This window comes from Panthera onca, chromosome C2, assembly GCF_046562875.1.
Source record: "Panthera onca isolate mPanOnc1 chromosome C2, mPanOnc1 haplotype 2, whole genome shotgun sequence".
In the NCBI taxonomy this organism is placed as follows: Eukaryota; Metazoa; Chordata; class Mammalia; order Carnivora; family Felidae; genus Panthera; species Panthera onca.
The window spans coordinates 3,528,883-3,549,972 of record NC_138347.1 but is presented as its reverse complement, the minus strand read 5'-3'; the positions used below and the strand labels follow the sequence as shown (position 1 = coordinate 3,549,972).

General features: G+C 58.9%; 1 protein-coding gene across 8 annotated transcripts in view; it reads left to right on the top strand.

Moving 5' to 3' along the window:
• SLC37A1 (solute carrier family 37 member 1) overlaps positions 1 to 21,090 on the top strand; it is an 82,155-nt gene that overhangs the window by 35,753 nt on the left and 25,312 nt on the right. For all 8 annotated transcript variants that reach the window (XM_078452737.2, XM_060640526.3, XM_078452733.2 and 5 more), the window contains 7 exons: positions 3,636 to 3,768; positions 4,469 to 4,547; positions 8,001 to 8,136; positions 9,347 to 9,423; positions 10,468 to 10,634; positions 15,574 to 15,611; positions 17,316 to 17,396. In XM_078452737.2, coding sequence (XP_078308863.1) covers positions 3,636 to 3,768; positions 4,469 to 4,547; positions 8,001 to 8,136; positions 9,347 to 9,423; positions 10,468 to 10,634; positions 15,574 to 15,611; positions 17,316 to 17,396 — 711 coding nt within the window. The remainder of the gene's footprint in view (positions 1 to 3,635; positions 3,769 to 4,468; positions 4,548 to 8,000; positions 8,137 to 9,346; positions 9,424 to 10,467; positions 10,635 to 15,573; positions 15,612 to 17,315; positions 17,397 to 21,090) is intronic.

The following is a 21,090-nucleotide window of genomic DNA, read 5'->3' as shown; positions in this document are numbered from 1 at the left end:
TTCCGTGGGCTGGGTGGCTCACCAGCAGCAGACGTGTACTGCTCTCAGTCCTGGGGGCTGGAAGTCCCAGATCGGGGAGCCAGCGGGGTCCGGCCTGCAGATGGCCGCCTCCCCGTGTCCTCACGTAGGGGACCTGCCATCCTCACAGAGGCCCCCGCTCCTACTCCATCACGGGGGCGGGGGGCAGGTTTCAACACAGGGATTTGGGGGAACACAGGCATTCAGACCACCGCAGGTACTGGAACTTTCCTTTCTCCTTTAGGACCTCCTCTGGATAATGCCTTGGCAAGTTCTTTTAACCCAAAGCCTGATAAAAGGAATGTAAAGGACTAGTTAAAGTGAACGGGCCACACCACCTGGTGGACCACAGAGAGCTAACCACACGTGTCCCTGCATGTGGACGACGTCCACACTCACACGTACACGCAGGCACTCGTGCTCTAATCTGAGCTCTCACTGTGTCGTCTACAGGGGGCACAACCACGACCCCTCTCCTGGGGGCGTTGACAAGGCCGGCATCCCACTCTGACCTGCCGTCCCCATCGTCACCGCCCTGAATTCCTGACCCCGGCCTGGTCCCCGCCCTGGTCCCCGCCCGGTTGGTTTTCTGCTCAGTCACCCAGAACCAGCAGCATCACTGGGGCCTGGCAGACCTGAGAACCCAGGAGGTGCCCCCCCCCCCCCACAGTTGGGAGGAATGAGTGTATGAGGCTCGTGGCTCAAGTTGAGGCTTAAACAACAGTCTTCAGTAAATGTGCGTCCACGTACAGATATGTGTGCCTAAGTCTGCGTGGATGTGAGCGCGTGTAGAACGTCAGTGCCTCCGGAAGGCCATGATGCCCGCTGATCGCACGTGGTTCCCTCTTGTTGCCCACTGGTAGGGGGACTGGGGGAGGGGCCGGGGCTGGAGATGCATCTGCAGATGGGACAGAGAGCACCCGCACCCCACCCCCGCCTGCCCCTCCCCCACCCCCACCCGCCTTGTGGCCCCGTGGCTGTTTTCGTGGCTGCTTGCCACGTCCCCCCATCCTGCGGACACCAGCCCCTCCCGCCCCCGCCCCCACCTTCCAATCCCCGTGGCACTTGCTGTGTAGTTTGTTGCTGTCCCGCCATGTGGCACGTGGGCAGTGGTAAATAACCTGGAGGGTCGTGTACCTGGAGACTCCAGGCCACATAGTCTCCTGATTGCTTGGCTTTTAATGACCGCCTGGTGTCACACGTCCATTAATTTTGTTACCTGTGGAAACATCCGCGTAAAAATTGGCAAGGGCCAAGGACTAGCCCCCCGTCGGTGTCACACCAGGGTATGAACCCGTTCCCCTGCTGAGGGTTTTTCTGATCAGATCCTCTTGGCCTAATTCATCCTTAACTTTCGCTCACACACCGGGTATGGGAATAAAGCTGGTGGCTGACAGCCAGCACGTGGCGATAGAAACAAGCATCCTCGGGACCAGTGTGAAGTCTTTGCTGGCTCTCCTGCAGCCCTTCGGCCGCCCAGAGGGTGCAGATCGCGGTTCTGGTGGGAAGGGTGCGGGCTGGGGAAGGGCTCAGCGCGGCCGCCAGAAGCTGGAGTGAGTAGGGGGCCCCCTGCCTTGGTGAAGTCGCTGTGCCCTCTGAGAGTCCAGGGGAGAAGCGGGAGGCCAGCCCCGTGGCACCGGAGTCCCCGCTCAGAGTCCCCCTCATCACAGGACAACCAAGATGAAACCCTTTTCTGCTTGTTTATGACACAAGAAGGGATCCTTCCTCATCTTTCTTGGTCCCGGGGGATGTGGAAGCCCCGCTTGGAGCCGTGGCCCACAGCTACCTCCTCCCTCGTTCCGTCTCGGCAGGCGGGTCAGCGCCCGGCCCGCCTGCGGCTCTCTCGGCGACGGATGGACAGCGAGGGCGGTGAGGCACGGGGTCTGGCCCAGGGAAGGGTGACTTCTACGGGGAGAGGAGGAGCCAAGTATGAACCCGGGGGGATGGGGAAGGGCCGCCTGCTGTGTGCAGGGCAGGGCGACTCCGAGATCCAGGCCAGCACAGCCGGCCTCCGGCCCCCGGAGGGTGAGAGGAAAGCTGTCTTGCAAAGACTCGACTGAGTTTGTAAAGCGGAGCCCGCGGAGAATTTTTAGGGCGAGGTTTGAATGCTAGCAGAACACCCGGTGCTGATGACAAGCCACGGGACCACAGAGCGGCTGAGTCCCATGTGCCCTGCCAGGCCTCGGTGGCGTGTGTCCGTGCAAAACCAGGAGGCGTCCGGCCCAGGCTGACCACAGCCCTGGCAAGGGCAGCCGTTCGCAGGAGCCTCTTTGGTGACTCCCTCTGGAAGAGACGGGTGCCAGGGAAGGAGGCGGTGGGCAGGACGTGTGGCCGCTGTTCTTTCTGGGGCCAGCTTTCCTCGTGAGCCCCAGACCCCTGCCTTCACGCTGCGGCTCCGTGAAGAACGCCGCTTGGGGCCCTGCTCCCACTAAGGGCCACTCCCTGCCCTTGTGGTTGCCTCCTTTCTGCCCTCACTCACACCTGGGGGATTACTTCATCTGAGCCCCTGGGAGCAGAAAAACCCAGAAAATGCACAGCGGGCGGCGGGGGCGCCTGGGGAGGGGAGACGTGGACCGTGGGGCTGAGAGGCAGACTGGCAGACAGGCGGAGGTTCCCCCGTAGCAAGACGGGCCCTTTTCTGGAAGGGGAGGTCCTCTTGTAAGGAGCACCCTGCGTCCCCTGCGCCCTGCACACAGCCCCGGTGCCCACTCCTCCGGCCCTCCCTGGTGCGTCCATGCCCCGGAACGGCATCACCGATCCCGCTAAGTTCTGCGGCTGAGGGGGGCCAGCCCTGTCTGCAGGCGGGGGCACGCTGAGGCGGGTGGGAGCGACTTCCGCAGGCCCCTACACCTGTCAGCCAGAGGGCCCCCGAGCCTTACACTCCTCTGCCCCTGGCCCGCGTGCTGGCTCCGCCGACAACTTGGTGGGTCGGTGGCCTTGTGCCCCATCTGTGCTGTTGTCTTACTGAGGCACGGGATCTGCACATGTCAACACCCGCAGATCTGAAGCGTCTAGCCTGGCAAATATGCGCAAGCTCGAACCATCCCCAGGTTAGGGTCTGGCCCCTTCCAGCTCCCGCTCCGGGCCCCGCGTGCCCCGCCCCCTTCGCGGCCCTCCTGCTGGTGAGTGAGTGTCACCGCTGCCACCTGGGGCTAGGTTCTGTCCTCCAGTGACCGACCGAGTCTGCCCTTTGCGCTCCTCACGTCAGGCTTCTTCTGATGGGAGATTCATCCTCCTCTTTGCTTGGACCTGTGCCTTGCTCTCCGGCTTCGCGGGGCATTTACTCGGGTGTGAATCTGGCACGATGAGGCCGTGTTCGCAGTGTGGCAGGCGGTGCCGGGCTGGCAGCAGGCGGCTCTCAGCTGCGTGGGCGTCTCCGCCGCCCGACCGTCACAGGCCTGTGTTGGCTGTGTGTGAGTTCGGGGCTGGGAGCGGCAGAGGCCCGAGCAGCCCCGGTCACCGCAGGCGTTCGGTGGGTGGTGCAGAGGCCTCGGCGGGGCCTCGCTCCCCCAGAGCGTGGTTGCCCTGGGAAGACCGAAAGGAGGGGGCGGCTGTTCCAATGCCGCGAGCCCCTGAACCTGGCCTGAGCACGCTCTCTGTCTCTGCTGATGTCCTAGGGTGAGCTCCACAGGTACTGTGCCGCACTGAACGAGGGGGACGTCGAATTCAGCAGCCAGAGCCAGAGGGCCAGTGACACCCCCCGCCAGCAGCCACCAGACAACGAGACTGACTGCAGCTGGGCCCCGTTCGGTGAGCTCTCCGTCTGTCCACCCCTGTGTGTCCCGATCCTGACCCGCGCCGTCCTGCGGCCTCTCGCGTGGCTAGACAGCCAGTGCTGAAAGCGACAGGCAGCCTCACCGATTTGGGCGGCACTAACGATGTTCCCGGACGTGACCGCCTGTCCGGGGACAGCTCCGTCCTGTCACCCGCTCGCCTCCTCCCACAGCTACCGTGTCCGCGGCACCTGCCGACGCCCGGGAGATCCTCTTTCTGGGGAAATCTGCTCAAGAGGACTTGTATTTTGCATCTGTCGGGGCTGAGGGCCAGGCTTTGCTGAGCGGGGACCGTGCTGGACAGGAGAGGGAGCCCCCAGAGGTGTGGGGCGGGGGCTGGCCCGGGGCTGCTGCAGAAAAGCCAGATTAACTCGGGAGGCAAAATGAATAAAAAAACCACATGCTCCCCATGCACGGTGGGGATTTTCTCTAATCCAGATGACGTCTAGTTAGTGATTATTTGAGAATGTGGCAACTTTCTTTCCCTTTGTCCGGAAGCCAACTGGATGTCCTGCCACATTTTCTGTGTTCAGAACCGTCCCTTTCTCCTTCCGCGTCTGCTGCCCAAGTGTAGAGAGGAGGCATGTGCACTTTGTCACCCGGCCCCAGAACACAGACTGGTATTTAGTGGAAGTAGGCCATACTCACTGTTTCCTGCCGATTTTCCCCCTGTGTAGACCAGGACAACTACCAGCAGCTGCTCGGGGCCCTGGACTACTCGTTCCTGTGCGCCTACGCCATCGGCATGTACCTGAGGTAGGTCTGCCTGCTTCTCAGATGCTCGTCGTTCTCGTCCGTTCGCCGCAGGACATGTCTGCGGGTTGCTTGCCGCCCCGGCTCTTCTCAGAGAGGAGGGTAAAGTGTGCTGCAGGGCTGATCAACACGAGACCGCAGAGCGGTGCGTGTAGACGCCCCGGATGTCGTGCTGCTCAGGGCGGGCCGTCCGGGGACGGCTCTCAGGGCCCCGGGCTTTCGGAGGCACCGTTAACCCTGCCGTGGGGTGGTCGCCGGGAACAGGGTGCTGGTAGCTCCCGGGGATCGTGTGCAGAGTGATCCTCTGCTCTGTCCCTGGGGCCACCATCTGTTCACACGAGCCGGATCACTAGGGTCACAGCAGTTTAGGGTGTGTGCCGGGCACGTCCCCCTGGCTGCCCAGCTCGCCCCAGACGGCACCTCACCGTCCTCCTTGTGGGTGGGGCACGGACCCCAGAGACACGCAGCTGGGAATAAATCCGACTCAGTGCTGCCCCTCTTTGGGCCTCAGCTTCCCCTCTGCGAAATGGGCACAGCAGTGGTTAACTCCCCGGATCATGGCAGGAGAGGATGAGCTAATCCGTGTAGAATGCGCAGAGCAGAGCCCGGCCCGCGGAGTGTTCCCAGCGTCGGTCACATGCGATTCTCACCCCGTCCTGCATCGACCCAGGAAGGTGGAAGTGTTATGTGGGTAACAGGATATGTGATTGGCTGATTAAAAACTGGTATCGTGTCAGTCCAGCCGGGTTTAAAAAAAAAATCATAGGGACTAAAGGCCTTCAGCTCAAGAGGCTTTTGTTCAGAGACCCAGTGATCTTCAGAGCTTTGAGCATCGTGGGGACACCCGTGAGCGGTTAGCTTCTCTGTGATATCTACCAGAGTGTGGCATCACCCAGACCTGCCCCTGGACCCCAGTGCAGGGTGGGGGTGGTGCCCGGTCAGGCACTTTCTGTTGGTGGAGTGGACGGCCCCTCTGTATTTCATTTGCATAGCCCTGCAGAACGGGTTTGAAAGAACAAATGTGTAACTATGGATACGGAAGCCTGTGGTGTGTGCCCCTCCCCTGCTCATGCTCTGTCTCTCTCTCCCAAAAATAAATAAACCTTAAAAAAATTAAAAAAAAAAAAAAAAGAAAAAGCCCAAAGGTTGGACTGTGTTTTTCCCAGTTACTAGAAAACAGTATATTTTTTTAATTTTTTTTTTTTAACATTTATTTATTTTTGAGACAGAGAGAGACAGAACATGAACAGGGGAGGGGCAGAGAGAGAGGGAGACACAGAATCTGAAACAGGCTCCAGGCTCTGAGCCGTCAGCACAGAGCCCGACGCGGGGCTCGAACTCACGGACTGTGAGATCATGACCTGAGCCGAAGTCGGACGCTTAACCGACCAAGCCACCCAGGCGCCCCTAGAAAACAGTATTTAAATGCAGTTCTCAGCTTAGCGTGATATTGTCCCCCAGGCAACACTTAGCAGGATCTGGAAACAAGGTTGCTGTCACAACCGGACAAGGGGGTGCTTGGCATCTAGTGGGCAGAGACCAGGGCCGCTGAGCATGCTATGGCACAAAGAGTGACCCGACCCCACAGGTCAAGAGGGTCGAGGTTAAGAAGGCTTTAAATAAGAGGGTCTTACTGTTGCTTATGTATCAGCAAAGATAACGTGTCATGAAACTCGCCAATGAGGGTTTGTTAACAAAATTCTGCCTCGTGTAGAATCCAGAGTAGACTCGTGGCTGTAACAAAGGCATACACTGCTTCTTTGGATGGCCCTTTAGTGACACTGTGACACGTGGCTCAGGAAACGGATCGTTTGTATGTCGGGTGAACCGCATACGGGGGCGCCTTCATCAGCCCAGACCTTCCTAGCAGGTGCGCCCTGGCCTTTGGTCCCGGTATGAATCGGATGTCATGTGGAATGGTGTCCGTTCCCTCAGGCCTTTTCTTTAGCGACTTGGAAGCAGAGACTAAATTTGGGCCCAGTGTCATATAGCAAGACTGGAGAACATGTGTCAGCCCTGGCCGACGGCACTAGCTCTGTCCCGTGACGCCAGGCAGGTCAGCCAGCCCCTCCGAGACACGTCTTCTCTCCTCTGAAGCCAGCGGGTTGAAGCAGAGAACTTGCTTAGCTCTAGAACGCTCTTGAGTTTGTGACCAGTTTCTCCCCAGCTTAAAATCTGACCTGAATGTTGTTTCTAATTTTTTTTTAAATTTTTTTATGTTGATTTATTTTCGAGAGAGAGAGAGAGAGAGACAGAGTGTGAGCAGGCGAGGGGCAGAGAGAGAGGGAGACACAGAATCCGAAGCAGGCTCCAGGCTCCGAGCTGTCAGCACAGAGCCCGACGCGGGGCTCAAACCCACAAACTGTGAGACCACTGACCTGAGCTGAAGTCTGACACTCAACGGACTGAGCCACTCAGGCACCCCTGTTTCTAATTTTAAGTTACTTCCTCTGCCTTAGTCATTTGCCTCAGTCACCGGTGCGGTGTTAAGTAGATTGCTTTATTTGGGGACTCCAGAAGGACAGGTTTTCTAGTGTGTTCGTTCTTGAGATAAAAGACAGAATCGTGGAGATGGTTCCCAGAGCATTGTTCACGGGCAGGTAGGGGTCACTCTCCATTAAGTTTCTTGTTTATCCGAATCCCTTAATGGCCACGTGGAAGAAAATATGACCCGTGGTTTCTCATGGCTGCAAAAGCCTCCCATTTACCTGGGATTATTCTGGGTTTTCTGCACTGAACAAGTGACACTGTCACGTTGCTCCTTGGTGGCCCTTCCCCTAAGGCGGTGAGAGGCCACCCTGCCCTGGGCCCTTCACCCACAGTGACCCCACCCAGAGCACCTGGGCTCTGGGAAGGAGCTTTCCAGCCAGCTGCTCATTTTGAGCCACCTTGCCGGTGGAGAGGAGCATGTCACCCCCTGTCCCTGACCTCACGCTCCAGTCTGTCTGTCTTCAAACCAGGTCACGGTGGTGCCAGCAGGAAGGCAGCTGGCAGAGCCCCTCCAGCCCGGCGTGTTAACGCAGCCGGGGGCGAGCGACTAACTGAGGCCACAACTGATCCCTTTCATGACACGCCTACATCTGCCCTTCCAGATGTTTGAACACTATGCACAGTTACTGGATGCTGTTTACAGAAAAACGCGTTTAACTAGCAGGACGAGATTTTGGTTGTTTTAATTGGCAACCGTCACAGGCAAGTCATAGTGTTTGAGGTTTATTACTTGACAGTTAGTGGCTTTTACTAGAAATAAAGTCCTAAGAGATGTTGCCAATTGCCAATTTCTGGTTAATAAGTGCTCCACTGGAGACAGCTGTGATGAAATCTTCCTGGAAACTGTAGCGCATCGGAGTTCTGAAAGCTCGGAGAACAGCGTGAAAACATCCGGAAAGATCCGGACCCTTCACGTTATGGGTGTGTTTGTTTTCTCATGTTTGCTTCTTTCTTCTCCGTCCTCAGTGGCATAATAGGGGAACGCCTGCCCATTCGGTATTACCTAACTTTTGGGATGCTGGCCAGTGGTGCTTTTACCGCCCTGTTTGGATTAGGGTATTTCTACAATATCCACAGTTTCGGCTTCTACGTGGTAACTCAGGTGAGGTCTGGGTCCGCGGCTCCCCACGGATGGGGTTTCCGTGATGAATCGGACTGGGCCTTTCTGCCACGAGAGAAGGCTGCCTGGGGGTGGGGGTGCACGGGGTCCTGTCTGCCGTTGGGGTCGGTGCTGGCACAGGAAGTTCTGTCCTTGCAGTAGCTGTGAGGCCTCCCTTAGTCCTGGGACCTGCCTCTTAAATCCTCCCCCTCCGAGCCCCCCGCTGGGCACTGAGGCAGGGACCCTGGGAGCCCTGCCGCCCGAGTGTGGGAGACTTCGTGTCCTGTGGCCCATTTGACCTGTCTCGATGGAGGGACACAGGGTGGCAGGGGTGGGAGGAAGGGAGCACTCTGGAGCTGCTGGCGGGAGGTCGGCGTTGTGGGTGGTCAGCAGGGCGGAGAGGAGAGAGCCTCACGGTGCTCCAAGGGAAGTAGAGCCAGGCCGTGGGCTCTGCCCTTCCTGCCGGCCCATCTGTCCTGGTCTGCCACTGCCCCCGCCCTGCCCCGCCCTGGGTAAACATCGACCACAAGTGAGAAATGAGGAAAATACTCATGCCCAGCCTCTGAGGCTCTCCAGAGCCTGAGGGTGTCGTCAAATCATCAAAGCCAACTGTCCGGAATTTGCTTTTCAAATGTTGCCCTTGGACTTGAACAAGTTTGGCTGTTTTAATGACAACAGTGATTCACACTTTATAGTAAAATAAAAAATTAGAAGGAAGGAAAAGATCTTCCCAGAGTCCCAGCTTGTTCCTTGAGGGAAGGCAAGCCGGACTGGCCCAGGGACGCTGTAGGGGGCAAAGGAGGGCAGCTCCTGTCGTGCCCTTGACCCTGGATGCCCCGAGACTAAAGCAGACCTGCTCGCGCTTCTTGAACCTTCTGAGAGCGTCAGCCCGGGCGCTGTTGAAACGTGGAGAAACGCTTCCCCGAGCTCTGCGTCCAGCCCGTTCACCTCTCAGAGGCTCAGGCCACAGAAGTGAAAGCACTTATGTATGATTTCCATGCACGTGTGTGTGTGTGTGTGTGTGTTGCTGAAAACACATCTGTGGCTCTTGAGGCTCCCATCAAGGAGGGTTTTGCTGCCTTGTTGCTGTGGGAGTCCCCGCTGTGCACCTAAACTTGCAAAGAACCGGGGAAGCAAGCGCCTGTGAGCCTGGCCTGAAGACGGCCGTGTGCGCTTTCCCGCCTGCCGTCAGCCCTCCTTTGCCCCATCACAGATCATCAACGGACTGGTGCAGACCACTGGCTGGCCCAGCGTCGTCACCTGCCTCGGCAACTGGTTCGGAAAAGGAAGGTGAGAAAAGGCTCCCGCTTTCAGCACCATTTATTTTTTCAGATTCTGACGCAAACCAGACCACGTCATTTTTAGTTTTTCTTTAGATCCGCTGCGGAAAAAGCCGCTTTTGCTAGCCTACTCTCTCAAAGATGATTGACACTCTGGGGTTCTGAGATTCAGGTGGGCCTTTGTCCCTGTCGCGGGCTGGGGGAGCGTGTCGTTCTGTGCAGCTGGTCACCCGCGAGCCTGGCAGAAACACGGAGCTTAGGGCCCGGCCCCGGGTCTTGTGAAGCAATAAGTATATTGTCCCAAGACAGGAAGGCACCTGGAAGGGTGACAGGTCCTGAGCTGCACTCAGTGTTTGGCGATGGGCCCACGGTCCGTGATTTCTGCATGGCTCACGGTGTGGCCAGGCCTGAGAGCACACAGCGCTGGGAGCCACGGGGAAAGCAGGGAAGCAGGGCCAGAACCCACCGCCGTGAGCCCGGGTTCGATCCTTCAGCCGGCGGGGTCCTCGACGTGAACTTTTACTAATGGGGCATCTCCTCAAACGATCGTATTTGTTTTTAAAGTTTATTTTTAGTTTTGAGAGACAGAGACAGCGTGAGTGGGGGAGGGGCAGAGAGAGGGCAAGAGGGAGAATCCCAAGCAGGCTCCGAGCTGTCAGCCCAGAGCCGGACGTGGGGCTCCAACTCCCGAGCCGTGGGATCACGACCTGAGCCCAAATCCAGAGTCAGACGCTCAACCGGCTGAGCCCCCCGGGTGCCCCAGATGATTGTATTTCAGTTTCGGAGGCACAAATGTAAATGTGGGGCCTTCCAAGAAGGTCAGGGAAAGGCTTCTTTCCTCTTCGTAAGCGCAGAATAACAGAGCCCTGAGAGGGGTGTGCAGTGCCACGGCCTGACGCGTGTCCCGCCAGACAACCTTGCGGGAGTGGCGTCCGTGCCGCCCGTTGATTTCGATGTTTCCTCGCACCCGTCGTAGGCACCGTCTGTCCTCCACCTGCCGGTCCACTGAAGCTTCTCGACATCATTGGCCGTCTTGTGTTTTGTTGTGTTGCAGGCGAGGTTTGATTATGGGGGTCTGGAACTCCCACACGTCCGTGGGCAACATTTTGGGGTCCTTGATTGCCGGCTACTGGGTGTCCACGTGCTGGGGCCTGTCCTTCGTCGTGCCCGGGGCCATTGTGGCAGCGATGGGGATCGTGTGCTTTCTCTTTCTCATCGAACGTAAGTACCCCGGCCTTGGAGATGGCGCCCCGGGAGGGCCTCGCGGGGCGAGTTGTTAAGAGAACGCGCTGTGTTGGCCTAGCGCGGGCCCGCGGTCGCCCTGGCTCTCCCCTTGCCAGGTAACCTTCTGTCTTCAGGTCTGGCTGGGTTTTCTGTCGTCTCCTGATTTCTGGAGTAACTGATGTTGAGATTTCCTCCCATGCCAACCTGCCCTCCTGCCCCGCGGCGCAAGGTGCGCGTGGCTGGCCCGGTGCCGGCAACGTCACGTCTGCCCGAGGCCTGCCACGCTGCTCACCTGCCGGGGTGCGGCGCCCAGCCCGCGTGGCCGCACCTGCTCACCTGTCTTGCCGACGCAGACTGGCACCTCGCCGGCTTGTCTGCCTTCTGATAAGGTCTACCTTAGACGATGTCACCAAGTCATTGCACAACCCAAGACCGGATGTCCTAATCAGGTGAAGAGTGTTCTCCCAGAAACTCAAATTCTTTGCCCCATTCTAGACTCAATACCACACTTCTGACTTAATTGAATTTGAAATCAGTTTTCAAAGTAGAGATCCGGCAGGGACAAGGAGTCCTGGCACCTCCAGTCCCACCTCCAGTGGGAGAGAAGCTGCTGAAAGCGTCGGGTGTCGAGGCGTCCCCGTCCCACGAGCTGTTCTGAGGGGTCACGTTTGGCATTTACTTCTTTGATTTGGCTTCAGGCAAAACAAAATCATATGGTGCAGCACAGCTCCCCACTGTTAACTCCCAGGTAGGGACCCTCAGGAGCCCGGCTACGCCCTCCGTGCTGGGCATTAATTGTCACTTCAGCTCTGAGTTCGGGCTGCCGGCTTCGTCACCCGGGACGTTGAGGTCTGTTTGACCCAGCTTCTCACTTCTTGTTTCTTGGTGCTAAAGGTAACCTTTCCGTCTTAAAGTGACTACCATCAGCTGTGCGGGTGTGAGGCTCCAGGCCCGCCTTGTCAGTGAGAGCGAGGCCGCGGTCCGCTGAGGCCTGGGGTGCGCCGCGGGCGTGCTCAGGGAGGGGTGGCTGCGGCTCACCCCCGCTTCCCCCTCCTCCGGGGCCGAGGACACTATTTGCAACGTGTCCACGTGGCCAGGACCAGTGAATCGTGAGACGGACACGGGTTTAGAGCCGCCTCACCCACATACCCGGCCTGTGGCGGGCAGCCATAGCTTGGGTACCGCGGAGTTCCGGGAAAGGTCCCTCTGTCCCCTGTTGTCTCCACGCTGGCTCCCTGGCACCTGGAGCTGGGTCCCGAGGCTCTCCAGAGCGTTCCTTACGCATTAGTCATCTGGAGGACAATGCGCGTCCTCTTTGCTCGTGCGCAGGGGCCCCCGGGTGTGTCCTGCCCGAGGTCTAGAGTCCACGGCCCCTTTTTTTTCTCTTCCCCAACCGAGGAAGGGTTGGTTTAGGGGGAAAGAGGAAATGTGACACGGAATGGGGTGTGCGGCAGGAGCGATTAATCCGCCAGCCCGGCCGGGATCGTAGCACCGTTCGGGTCGGTTTTCCCGGGCGGGGCCTCGTCCCCCACTCGGGACAGGATTTCCAAGAACAAGGAAGCTGTGGTTCATCCTCCGTAGGAAAACGAGAGCCCCCTTCCCACGGAGCCACCGCTCCTGTGTCTTCCGAGGGGGCGGGACAAGGCAGAGAGGGTCCACGCAGGGCTCTCCTGGAGCTGCCCTCCCACCAGCCCTGGTCGGGGCCCCCCTCTCCGTCCCGCGCCTGCGGTGACCCCCCGAGCTGCTTTCCCGGCCCTGCCGAGCCGTGAGGCCGGGGACCCTGCCCAGGAAGTTGTCCGGAGGCTTACAGATCCCCGGGGACAGACGCACACCCGCAGACCTGCACTTCGTTCTCCTGCTCCTGGGTCGTCCTTGACCTGAGGAGAAAGGCCACGTGCTGACCACGGGGGCGGCCTGAGGCACCCCGGGCAGGGTGGTGCTGTGGGACGGAGGCCTGGACCCGGAGCCTGTGTCCCCGGCCCCGTCCAGGCGGTTTCGCGCCCTCGCCACAGGCGACCGGGCCCTCGGCCGAGCCCCCGTGCCTCCCCTCCGCGGCTCCACCTGCGCTGTCTGCCCACTCCTCTTCCCGGCCTCCCCACACCCGCCCTCCTGCTCCCGCACCCTTCCCGGTCTGGGGCAGCTTTCTCGGGGAACCTGCCCCCCCTCCCCCCCCCCCGCCCCCAGAGCCAGATCAGTCACCTGGTCCCCGCCCTCGCCCCGCCTCGCCCGGCACTGCCTTCGGACGAGGCTTACCCTGTTCTGTGCCCTGGACTTGAGCCGTCTCTCGGGCCCTCTGAGTAATTAGTGGCCCTTCTTGTGTCACCATTCTGTGTCACCGTACAGCAGGTGCCTCCCGTGTCCCCGGCACCGCGCCGGGCTCGCTGCAGGCATAGTCGCGTGGACCTCCAGGGCCGTGGGTGCCCTGCCCAAGGTCACACGGTAGACGGTGAGGTTGGCGTGTAACAGGCGCCTGCTCACCCATTCAGACTTTCTCGCACTTTGGCCACAGACCCCTTAGGTCCCTGGGACGTGTTCTCGTGGATACAGTTCAAAAGGTCTTTTTTTGTCATTTAGGTGATGATTAAAAAAACCAAACTCTGTTGTAAACGCTATTTTCTGTCACAGAGACAATATGCATTTGAGAGACGTTTTCCTGCAACAGAGAGTGTAGGTTTTTCTTAAGTCTGTTTGTCAAACCGGGGTTCCCTAGGACCCAGGGAGTTGAGAGATTATCTCTGGGGCCGTGGGAACTCTTCTCTTAGAAAGCGTCTGAGAGACGCCACACGTGGGTGTCTTCTCTGCCACCGTCGCTCCGTTACGTGAGCCCCTTTCTCCCGGTGAAGTGGAAGACTGGCTTTGCTCGTGGGACACGCACTCCCCTGACCGCAGCCCCCCTTCCCGCCCTCGCCGCGCGTGTGAGGCGGCCTCCACCCCTCCTCGCCCTGCCTCCGGCCCCCCTCTCCCCGCAGGCCCTTCTCTTTCCTGCCGGGGATGTCGGAGCCCCCGGGGAGGCCCCCTGACGAGAGCCAGGAGGTCAACAGGGCTCGTGACCCCATCGCTCCTGCACACGGGCCAGACTTGCCATCCGTACCTGTCGGCAGGGGACCTCATCCCGCAGTACAGCCACCCCGACCCCCAAGTGGGCCTCTCTACTCTATGCCGCCCTGTCTGGGGAAGCCCCCTGACCCCGCCACGCACCCCGTCTCCCTGCAGCCGTGGTCGGGGGGGCCTCTGTGCGCGCGGCTCTGACGGGCACTGCCGTGTGCTGACCGCTGACTTTCCTCTGGAGGCGGCGCCTCTAGCCGGCCTCGTGGGACGAGGTGCTTCTGTGGTCCCCTGACATTCCCTCGTGCCGGGACCCCAGGCGCCACGCATGAGCTGGCACGAGCAGAGAGAACCCGGCGTGCAGGCTCAGACCCTTCCCGTCCTCCTCACCCGGGCCCCGGCCGGGCTCTCACGCCTGAGGCCCGTCTTCGCGTGTCCCCCGTCAGCCCGGGTCCACGTGGACGCAGGGCACGTCAGCCTAAAGGAGGCCGCTTGCCCTCCCCCACAGCAGAACAAAACTGGGGCCTTTCTGCCGGGGGAGGGGGGACCATGTTCTGTCCCCGTGACCGGGAGGCTCCGTGTGCACGGTGATGACGGCCAGCTGTCGGGACGGGCGATGCTGCCGGCAGAGCCCTCAACACGGGAGGCCAGTCGACGTGCACCTTGCTGGTTTCTCTCCGCTCCCTCCCCACCCTTCTCGTGACCGGGGTCCCTCCCGGTCCCCCGTTCTCGGGCCCCTCCGGGTCGGCCTGGGAAGCCACTCTCTGGCGTGTCCCATCCGAGCGTCCTTTGTGCTGACGCCCCGTACAGTGAAGGCCGTATCGTGGGGGCTGGCCGAGCCTCATGAGGGGTGGCGACCCCCTGACTGACCCTTGGGGACCTCACAGGGGCCTCCCTGGGGAAAGCCACCTGCGCACCGCTGACATCACTGTAAGCAGTGACGGCACATCTCAGGTGTGCCACCGGGACCGCCAGTGCCAAGCGGCCACGCACGGCGGGCGTGGAAGAGCTGCTGGTCCAGCAGAATGTGTGTTCAGTCCGGTGGGGCCCCCCGTGGCTGTCACCCCCGTGTCCCCAGAGGGAACTCAGCTGTGGGAAGTTGAAAGCCCCGTCGCTCTTTGTGTCTCAAGGCAGTGAAGCTGTTTCACCAAAAGTTACAAAAAGACCCAGATTCTGGGTAGGAGGAAGGGCCGGGCTGTTTAAGGCGGTGTCTGGGTTCCAAAGCAGGGGGTCCTGGCGGCCATCTGGGTTTCAAAGCCGTTCCGAAGCAAGGGACCTGTGTATCCCGTTAGGGCGGCCGTCTGGCTTCCGAAGCAGGGGGTCCGCGTCCCCCAGCTCCTGGAGGCTGTGAGTCTGGCTGTCGGCTCTGTGGCTTTGCACCTGTCCTTCCTTCTTCGCATTTCGATAAAAGGCATTTTGCTCTGTATCACAAGAGATGTTTGGTCCCCACTAACTTTTATTTGTAATTCATTCCGTAATGTTAACGAGCCCATCACATATGTTGAAAGTGACCAGCTGCTCCAAAGAGGCTTGTCCCACCTCTACAGTTCCTTCTGATTCCTGTCCTTACATGCGTTTTCCATGGGCTGTCATCATAGCACACATGTGCTCTGCTTATTTTTATATGTCCCACATTTTCACACGTGTGACGGTCTCCCTTTGCCGGTGGCTCCCTCTGCCATGCTGCAGGCACTGGGGGAGCATGTGGTCCCGGGGACGGAAAGAGGGGGCGTGGGGCGGCCTGGCGGGTTGACCAGCTGCAGCCTCACCCTGCCGGGCAGCCGTCTTTCCCTTCCGTTTGGTCAAGTATCAGATGGCTCGTTGCGGTCTCATTTCTTGCGGTGGAAGCTCTCAGGCCTGGGTTCACACGTTGTTCTGTTTGGTGTTTCAGATCCCAAGGACATCGCCTGCTCTTCCTCCCTGGTGGCGGTAAGGACTCCCTCTCTACTCCTCGAGTCTGCCAGGACCGTGTGCTTGTCGGCTAGGTGTCTGCCGACCGCCGCCAGTCTGGCTGGTCTGTGCGGTGTCAGTGGGTAGCCAAGTGTGGACAGGGTCCCACCCTCGAAGTATTGGCAGTGCTAGGAGAGGGCTAGTCATGACCGTGGCGACAGACCCCCAGACAAGAAGTTTGGAGCAGTCCGGGCCGGGACGTCCCCCCCAGAGGCTGACCTGAGGCCGGGCCCCTGCTCCTCTGCTGCGCCCGGCAGGTGGTGTCCCTTCCCCAGGCGGAGCCCCTGTGGCCCTTACGCCCAGTTCCCCACTGACCGTGGAGCAGTCCCCGCGGGCCACCCTCGCTGACTTCATGTGCACGCCTCCTGCCTTCCCTCCGGCCCACGCTGGGCCGTCGAAACAGCCCGCCAGGGTCCCTGCAGCCTCAGATGTGTCAGCACCCCAGCCTCTTCCTTCCCCCGTCCTCTGTGCTCTCACCACTGGAGATACGTTCGGGCCCTGCCTCGGCACCCCCTGTGCGCCAGTGTGGAGTCCTCTCCACACTGTCAGTGGGGCCTCTCCCTGAGCACCACGGTCACACAGGGCACTGCCCGCCTGCCACCCCCGTAGAGGCGTCTCAGACGAACCACGACCCAGCAATCTCTCCACCCCACCCCAAAAACAGCCGGGCCCCAGCTGTCCCCGTCTCAGTCGGGGAACCACTGTCCCCCCTGTGGGCAGGCCAGCTCCTGGGACGTCACGTCCACCAGGCTGGCCCCCGGCACCGTCCTCTCCCCTCCGAGCCACTGCTCATCAGTTTCCTCAAACACTGCGCCCTTGCTCCTCCCAAACCCGTGTTTCACGCTTTGCCTGGGAAGTCAGGGCACATCACTGACTTGATTAACCGCCTCCTACTCTACCCGGCTTTACCCAGTACATCTCGTTTACCCCTTGCCGCTGGTCTCCCCAGTGGGAGGTGACCGCGTAGACAGGAGCTCCTCTTGCTCACGGCCAAGGCCCGCTGCTCCCGGACAGCGCCTGCCGCCGTGCAAGAGAGGGAGCCAGAGACTCCCTCTTGTTAATACTTGGAGCCTTTAAGCACAATCTGAAAAGAGGGGTTCCGGTGCCTTATTGGATGAAAACAAACCCGATTTTGAAAATCACGACCTTCAGGAAGGTTAACACGTTAAAAAAAAACTATAGTTGATATTGTAAAACATTTTAAAAGCCATTTTCCTGCCGCGAGCATGAATTTCCGTCTCAAAGCTCGTAAGGATCGGTTTTTGGTTGTGCAGTGACTAGTGTCCGTGAAAACGCCCTGCCCTGAATTGCGCTGCTGACCCCGGCAGGGCCTCTGTTCCACACTCGTTAGAGAAGGACACGGCCCTGTATCGTTTCTACAGGCCTGTCCGTCCGTCACTGAAAACTGTCAAAGCCAGTAAGGACAATTAGGTTGCCGTAATCAGCATTTTTACGTTTCCTTATCCCTCAGTCTTTGCGTATTCGTCAAGAAAGATCTTTCCACGTCTTTTGTCTGAGGGTCCAGAGCCCCCGATTACTTGTTGCTTTATCTTAGTCGTGTGTCTTGCTCCCCCCGGCGCCTGTCCTGGGACGTGTTGCACGGTGGCCCTTGCTCTGGGGTGGCCACTGCTGTCGCCGCTGTCCATTCGGGAATCGCTGTAACGCTCTGCTCTTCTGACCCAGCATTCGAGGGGCCACGAGAACGGCGCACACAGATTCAGGCTGCAGAAGCAAGTCTTCGCGGACGACGAGAACAAGCCCCTGGTGAGTCGAACGAGCCCCCGCTGCTTTGCGGAAATCCGAGCCCTGCCTCGGTGACAGACTTGGGCCTCGTGTTTCCTGCATGAGACCTGAGCCTGCCCCTGCGCGATTTCTTTGGGCAGCAGGCTGGACTTACTTTAAGTCTGTAATCAAATTCGGAAGCGATGCCCTCATTCAACGGCTGTGCTCAGCGTTCCGTGTCCCAGGCGTGCTCCGCGTCAGGCCACGCCCTGAGCGGCAGTCACACCGTCCCCGCTGCTCCCGTGGACTCGTTCTGGGGGGGCGGGTGGGGAACAGAGGGGAAACCAGCAGTTTCCTGCAGCAGCTAAATGCCAGGCACAGAGCCCGCCGAGACGGGTGAGCGGGCGCTGGTTCAGGCCTCGTGTGGGGAGCCATCCCTAAGCAGGGGGCGTGGACAGAGCCGTGAAGGGGGGCGAGCCTGAGTGGACCTGGGCCAGGGGGTTCAGGGGCCACACAGGGAGGGCTGGCGAGTGAGGTGGGCCCAAGAGATAACGTAAAATCATCTCCTAGCCCTCTGCACTGCCGCTCCCGTGTTACAGAGGAGGAAACTGAGGCACCGAGTGCTCGGCTGCCTGCCTGGTCCTCCTCAGAAGGGAAGCCTCGGTGCAGCCGGTGGGCCTCCTCCCTCCAGGATACTGCCAAGAACTTTCTCGTATGGCTCCGCTTCACTGACCGCACTGAGCCACAGGGGCATTTTGGATTCGTTTTAGTCATTGAAATAACAAGCTGTTTGCTTTTTCAATCAAACAGCTAGAAGGATACATGCTCCACGTGGGCTTCTTACTTTTTTGTTCTTTACTGCCTAAGGAAGTTTATTTGTGGTGGCTGAAATAACGGAAAAGGGAAAAATGACGTCTCGCACGCCTTGGTTCTCGGAGTTGGGGGAAATGCCGCTGGAGTCCTGTAAACTCTCTACTCTCTGCTGAGTGTGCTTGTCAACAATTGGGTGTGTTGGTTTGGGCCGCCGGAACAAGAATACCGCGGACTGGGCGGCTTGAACGACGCGCATTTTTCCCTCGCATTTCAAACAGTTGTTTCTGGAGGCTGGAAGTCCAGGATCAAGGCACCGGCAGGTCTGGGGTCTCGCAGATGCCTGCCTTCTCCCTGGATGCTCAGAGCACAGGGAGAGACGCGGGCTCCCGGGGCCTCTTCTCACAAGGCGCTGATCCCATCGTGACCTCTCTGCCCACCACTCGGGGCTTGGGGTCCCACACGGGAATTTGGGAGGAACACATATAGTCGGTCCACACCACCAGATGTGAATCGATGTCCAAATGGCTGTGACTCCCCTCTGGCTGCTACTGAAGACTCACCTTTTCCTCTGAGGCGAGACCCCCAGGCCGCGTGTTCTGGCAGCGTGCCACCCGGTACGGCTAACCACGTCTTCTGAGCGTAACTTCCCTCTTGCCTTCCGTTGACCAACATGTCACCAGAGAGACAGTGGCATGTTTAGAGGCCCTGGCGGGTCTTTTCAGGCCCGGCCACACCACAGGCTGGCCTTGATGTGCCCGTGACCGGGCAGATTTTGGTCCCATGTCCCTTACGCGGCACCCACTGAAGTGGGGGGGGGGGGGGGCTCTTGGGTCACCAGGCAGGATGTCCCTCCAGTTTGGCAGGACACCCTGTTGTCCCCTCTCCCAGAGCGACCGAGCTCGGATCCGCGGGGCCCAGAGTTGAGCAGCGCCCACCCCCTCATCACCTTCATCACCGTGGCGTCTGGGCCACGCGTGATTCTTAGCATCTTGGTGAGAAAAGACGTGAAGCCAGGGGCGCGTGGGGAGGCGAGTTCGAACAAAGAGGGAGAGGCTCCGGCATCACGAGCCAGGTGGACCCTCTTCCATGGGGGTCTTTGTGATGCTCGGCTTGTGGCTGGCTGGTGGGAATTTGTCACCCTCGGCTTCTCTGAGGGTCTTTCTGGCCGTCCGGGGCTCAGCCAACGCTTAGCGCTGAGTGGGCGTTTTAATGCCAAAGGTGATTCCGCGTGGCGCACCGGTGGGAATCCACGCTCTCCGGGGGAGACCTTCCTCGGCGTGGCTGCGGGCAGCACAGGGCGTGCCGTGGGCTTGGGTTTCCGTCGGGGCAGGATTGCACGCTTCCCCTCCGCCCGCCGTGTGTGCGCGTCTGTGTTCATCGCATGGAGCCCTTTTGCCCTCTGAGTCCTGAGCGTAGGAGTGGGCTGCCTCGGCTGAGGAAGCTCTGCCCCTGCTGGTGCCGTCAGATCCCCTGGGGCTCTTGGTGCCCGGCTTCCCATGTCCGATCCTCCCGGTGGGTCTCTGGCTCTATAAGGAGGAGGCAGATTTCCTCCCCTGTTTGTTGTGGGGTCTTTTTGTTTTTGTTTCTGTTTTTTACATTGAGAGAGAGAGAGAGAGAGAGAGAGAGAGACTTTCGAGCAGGCTTTGATGCTCAGTGAGGGGCCCCGCTTGGGCCTCGATCCCACAACCCTGGAATTAAAACCTGAGCCAAAATCAAGAGTCAGACGCTCAAGGGACTGAACCACTCAGGTGCCCCACCCCCTGATCTGTCTTACAAAACCCACCAGGACTTCCCTTTTTCCCTGTCTCCTCCAGACACTGCCAAGGACTGGAATTTGGTAGGTAGGAGCCCCCAGGCTGTGCCTAAAGATGAGTGGGTGTGGGCAGGAGGCCCTTCCCAACAAAGACCAAGCTTGCTTAGATAAAGAGCCGAGGGGCTGGATCCAAGACTTCTCCAGCCCGGCGGGCAATCCAGACACGCTTTACGGAACCAGGAAGGGCTGTGACCAGGCGGGTTTCTGTGTCCAATTCCTGCTCTGAGTTAGAGGCGCTCTTCTCTTGGCTGAGCAGGGTCTGTTCCCTCTATGTTGTCTCTTTATCTGGCTGAATCTCATCCACTGGTGAGTCTGTTTTCGTGTTTACAGAACACCTGTCCTAGACCTGAAACGATAAAAATGCTAGACGAGAACATAGGTGGTAATGTCCCTAACATTGGCCACAGCAACTCCTTTCTAGCTGTGTCTCTGGAGGCAAGGGAAACATAAGTGAAAATAAACCATTGGGATTTCATCAAGAAAAAGCTTCTGCACAGCAAAGGAAACCGTCAAAACTAAAAGGCAACCTACCGAATGGGAGAAGATATTTGCAAATGACATACCTGAGAAAGGATTAGTATCTAAAATATATAAAGAACTTATACAACTTAACACCTAAAAAACAAATAATCCAATTAAAAAATGGGCAGAAGATATGAACAGACATAAAGAAGACATCCAGACGGCCAAGAGACACACGAACAGATGCTCAACATCACTTATCATGGAGGAAATGCAAATCAAACCTACAACGTGATATCACCTCACATCTGTCAGAACCTCTGAAATCAACACAAGAAACAACAGGCACTGGCCAAGGTGGAGAAAAAGGAACCTCCGTGCACTGTTGGTGGGAATGCAAACTGGTGCAGCCGCTCTGGAACAGCGTTATGGCACTTCCTCAAAAAGTTAAGACTAGAACTACCTACCCTGTGACTCAGCAATCACACTACTGGGCATTTACCCAAAAAATCCAAAAACACTAATTCAAAAGGATATATGCACCCCTATGTTTATAGCAGCATTATTTACAACAGCCAAGATATGGACGCAGCCTAAGTGTCCATGAACTGAAGAATGGATAAAGAAGACGCGGTGTATTATATACAA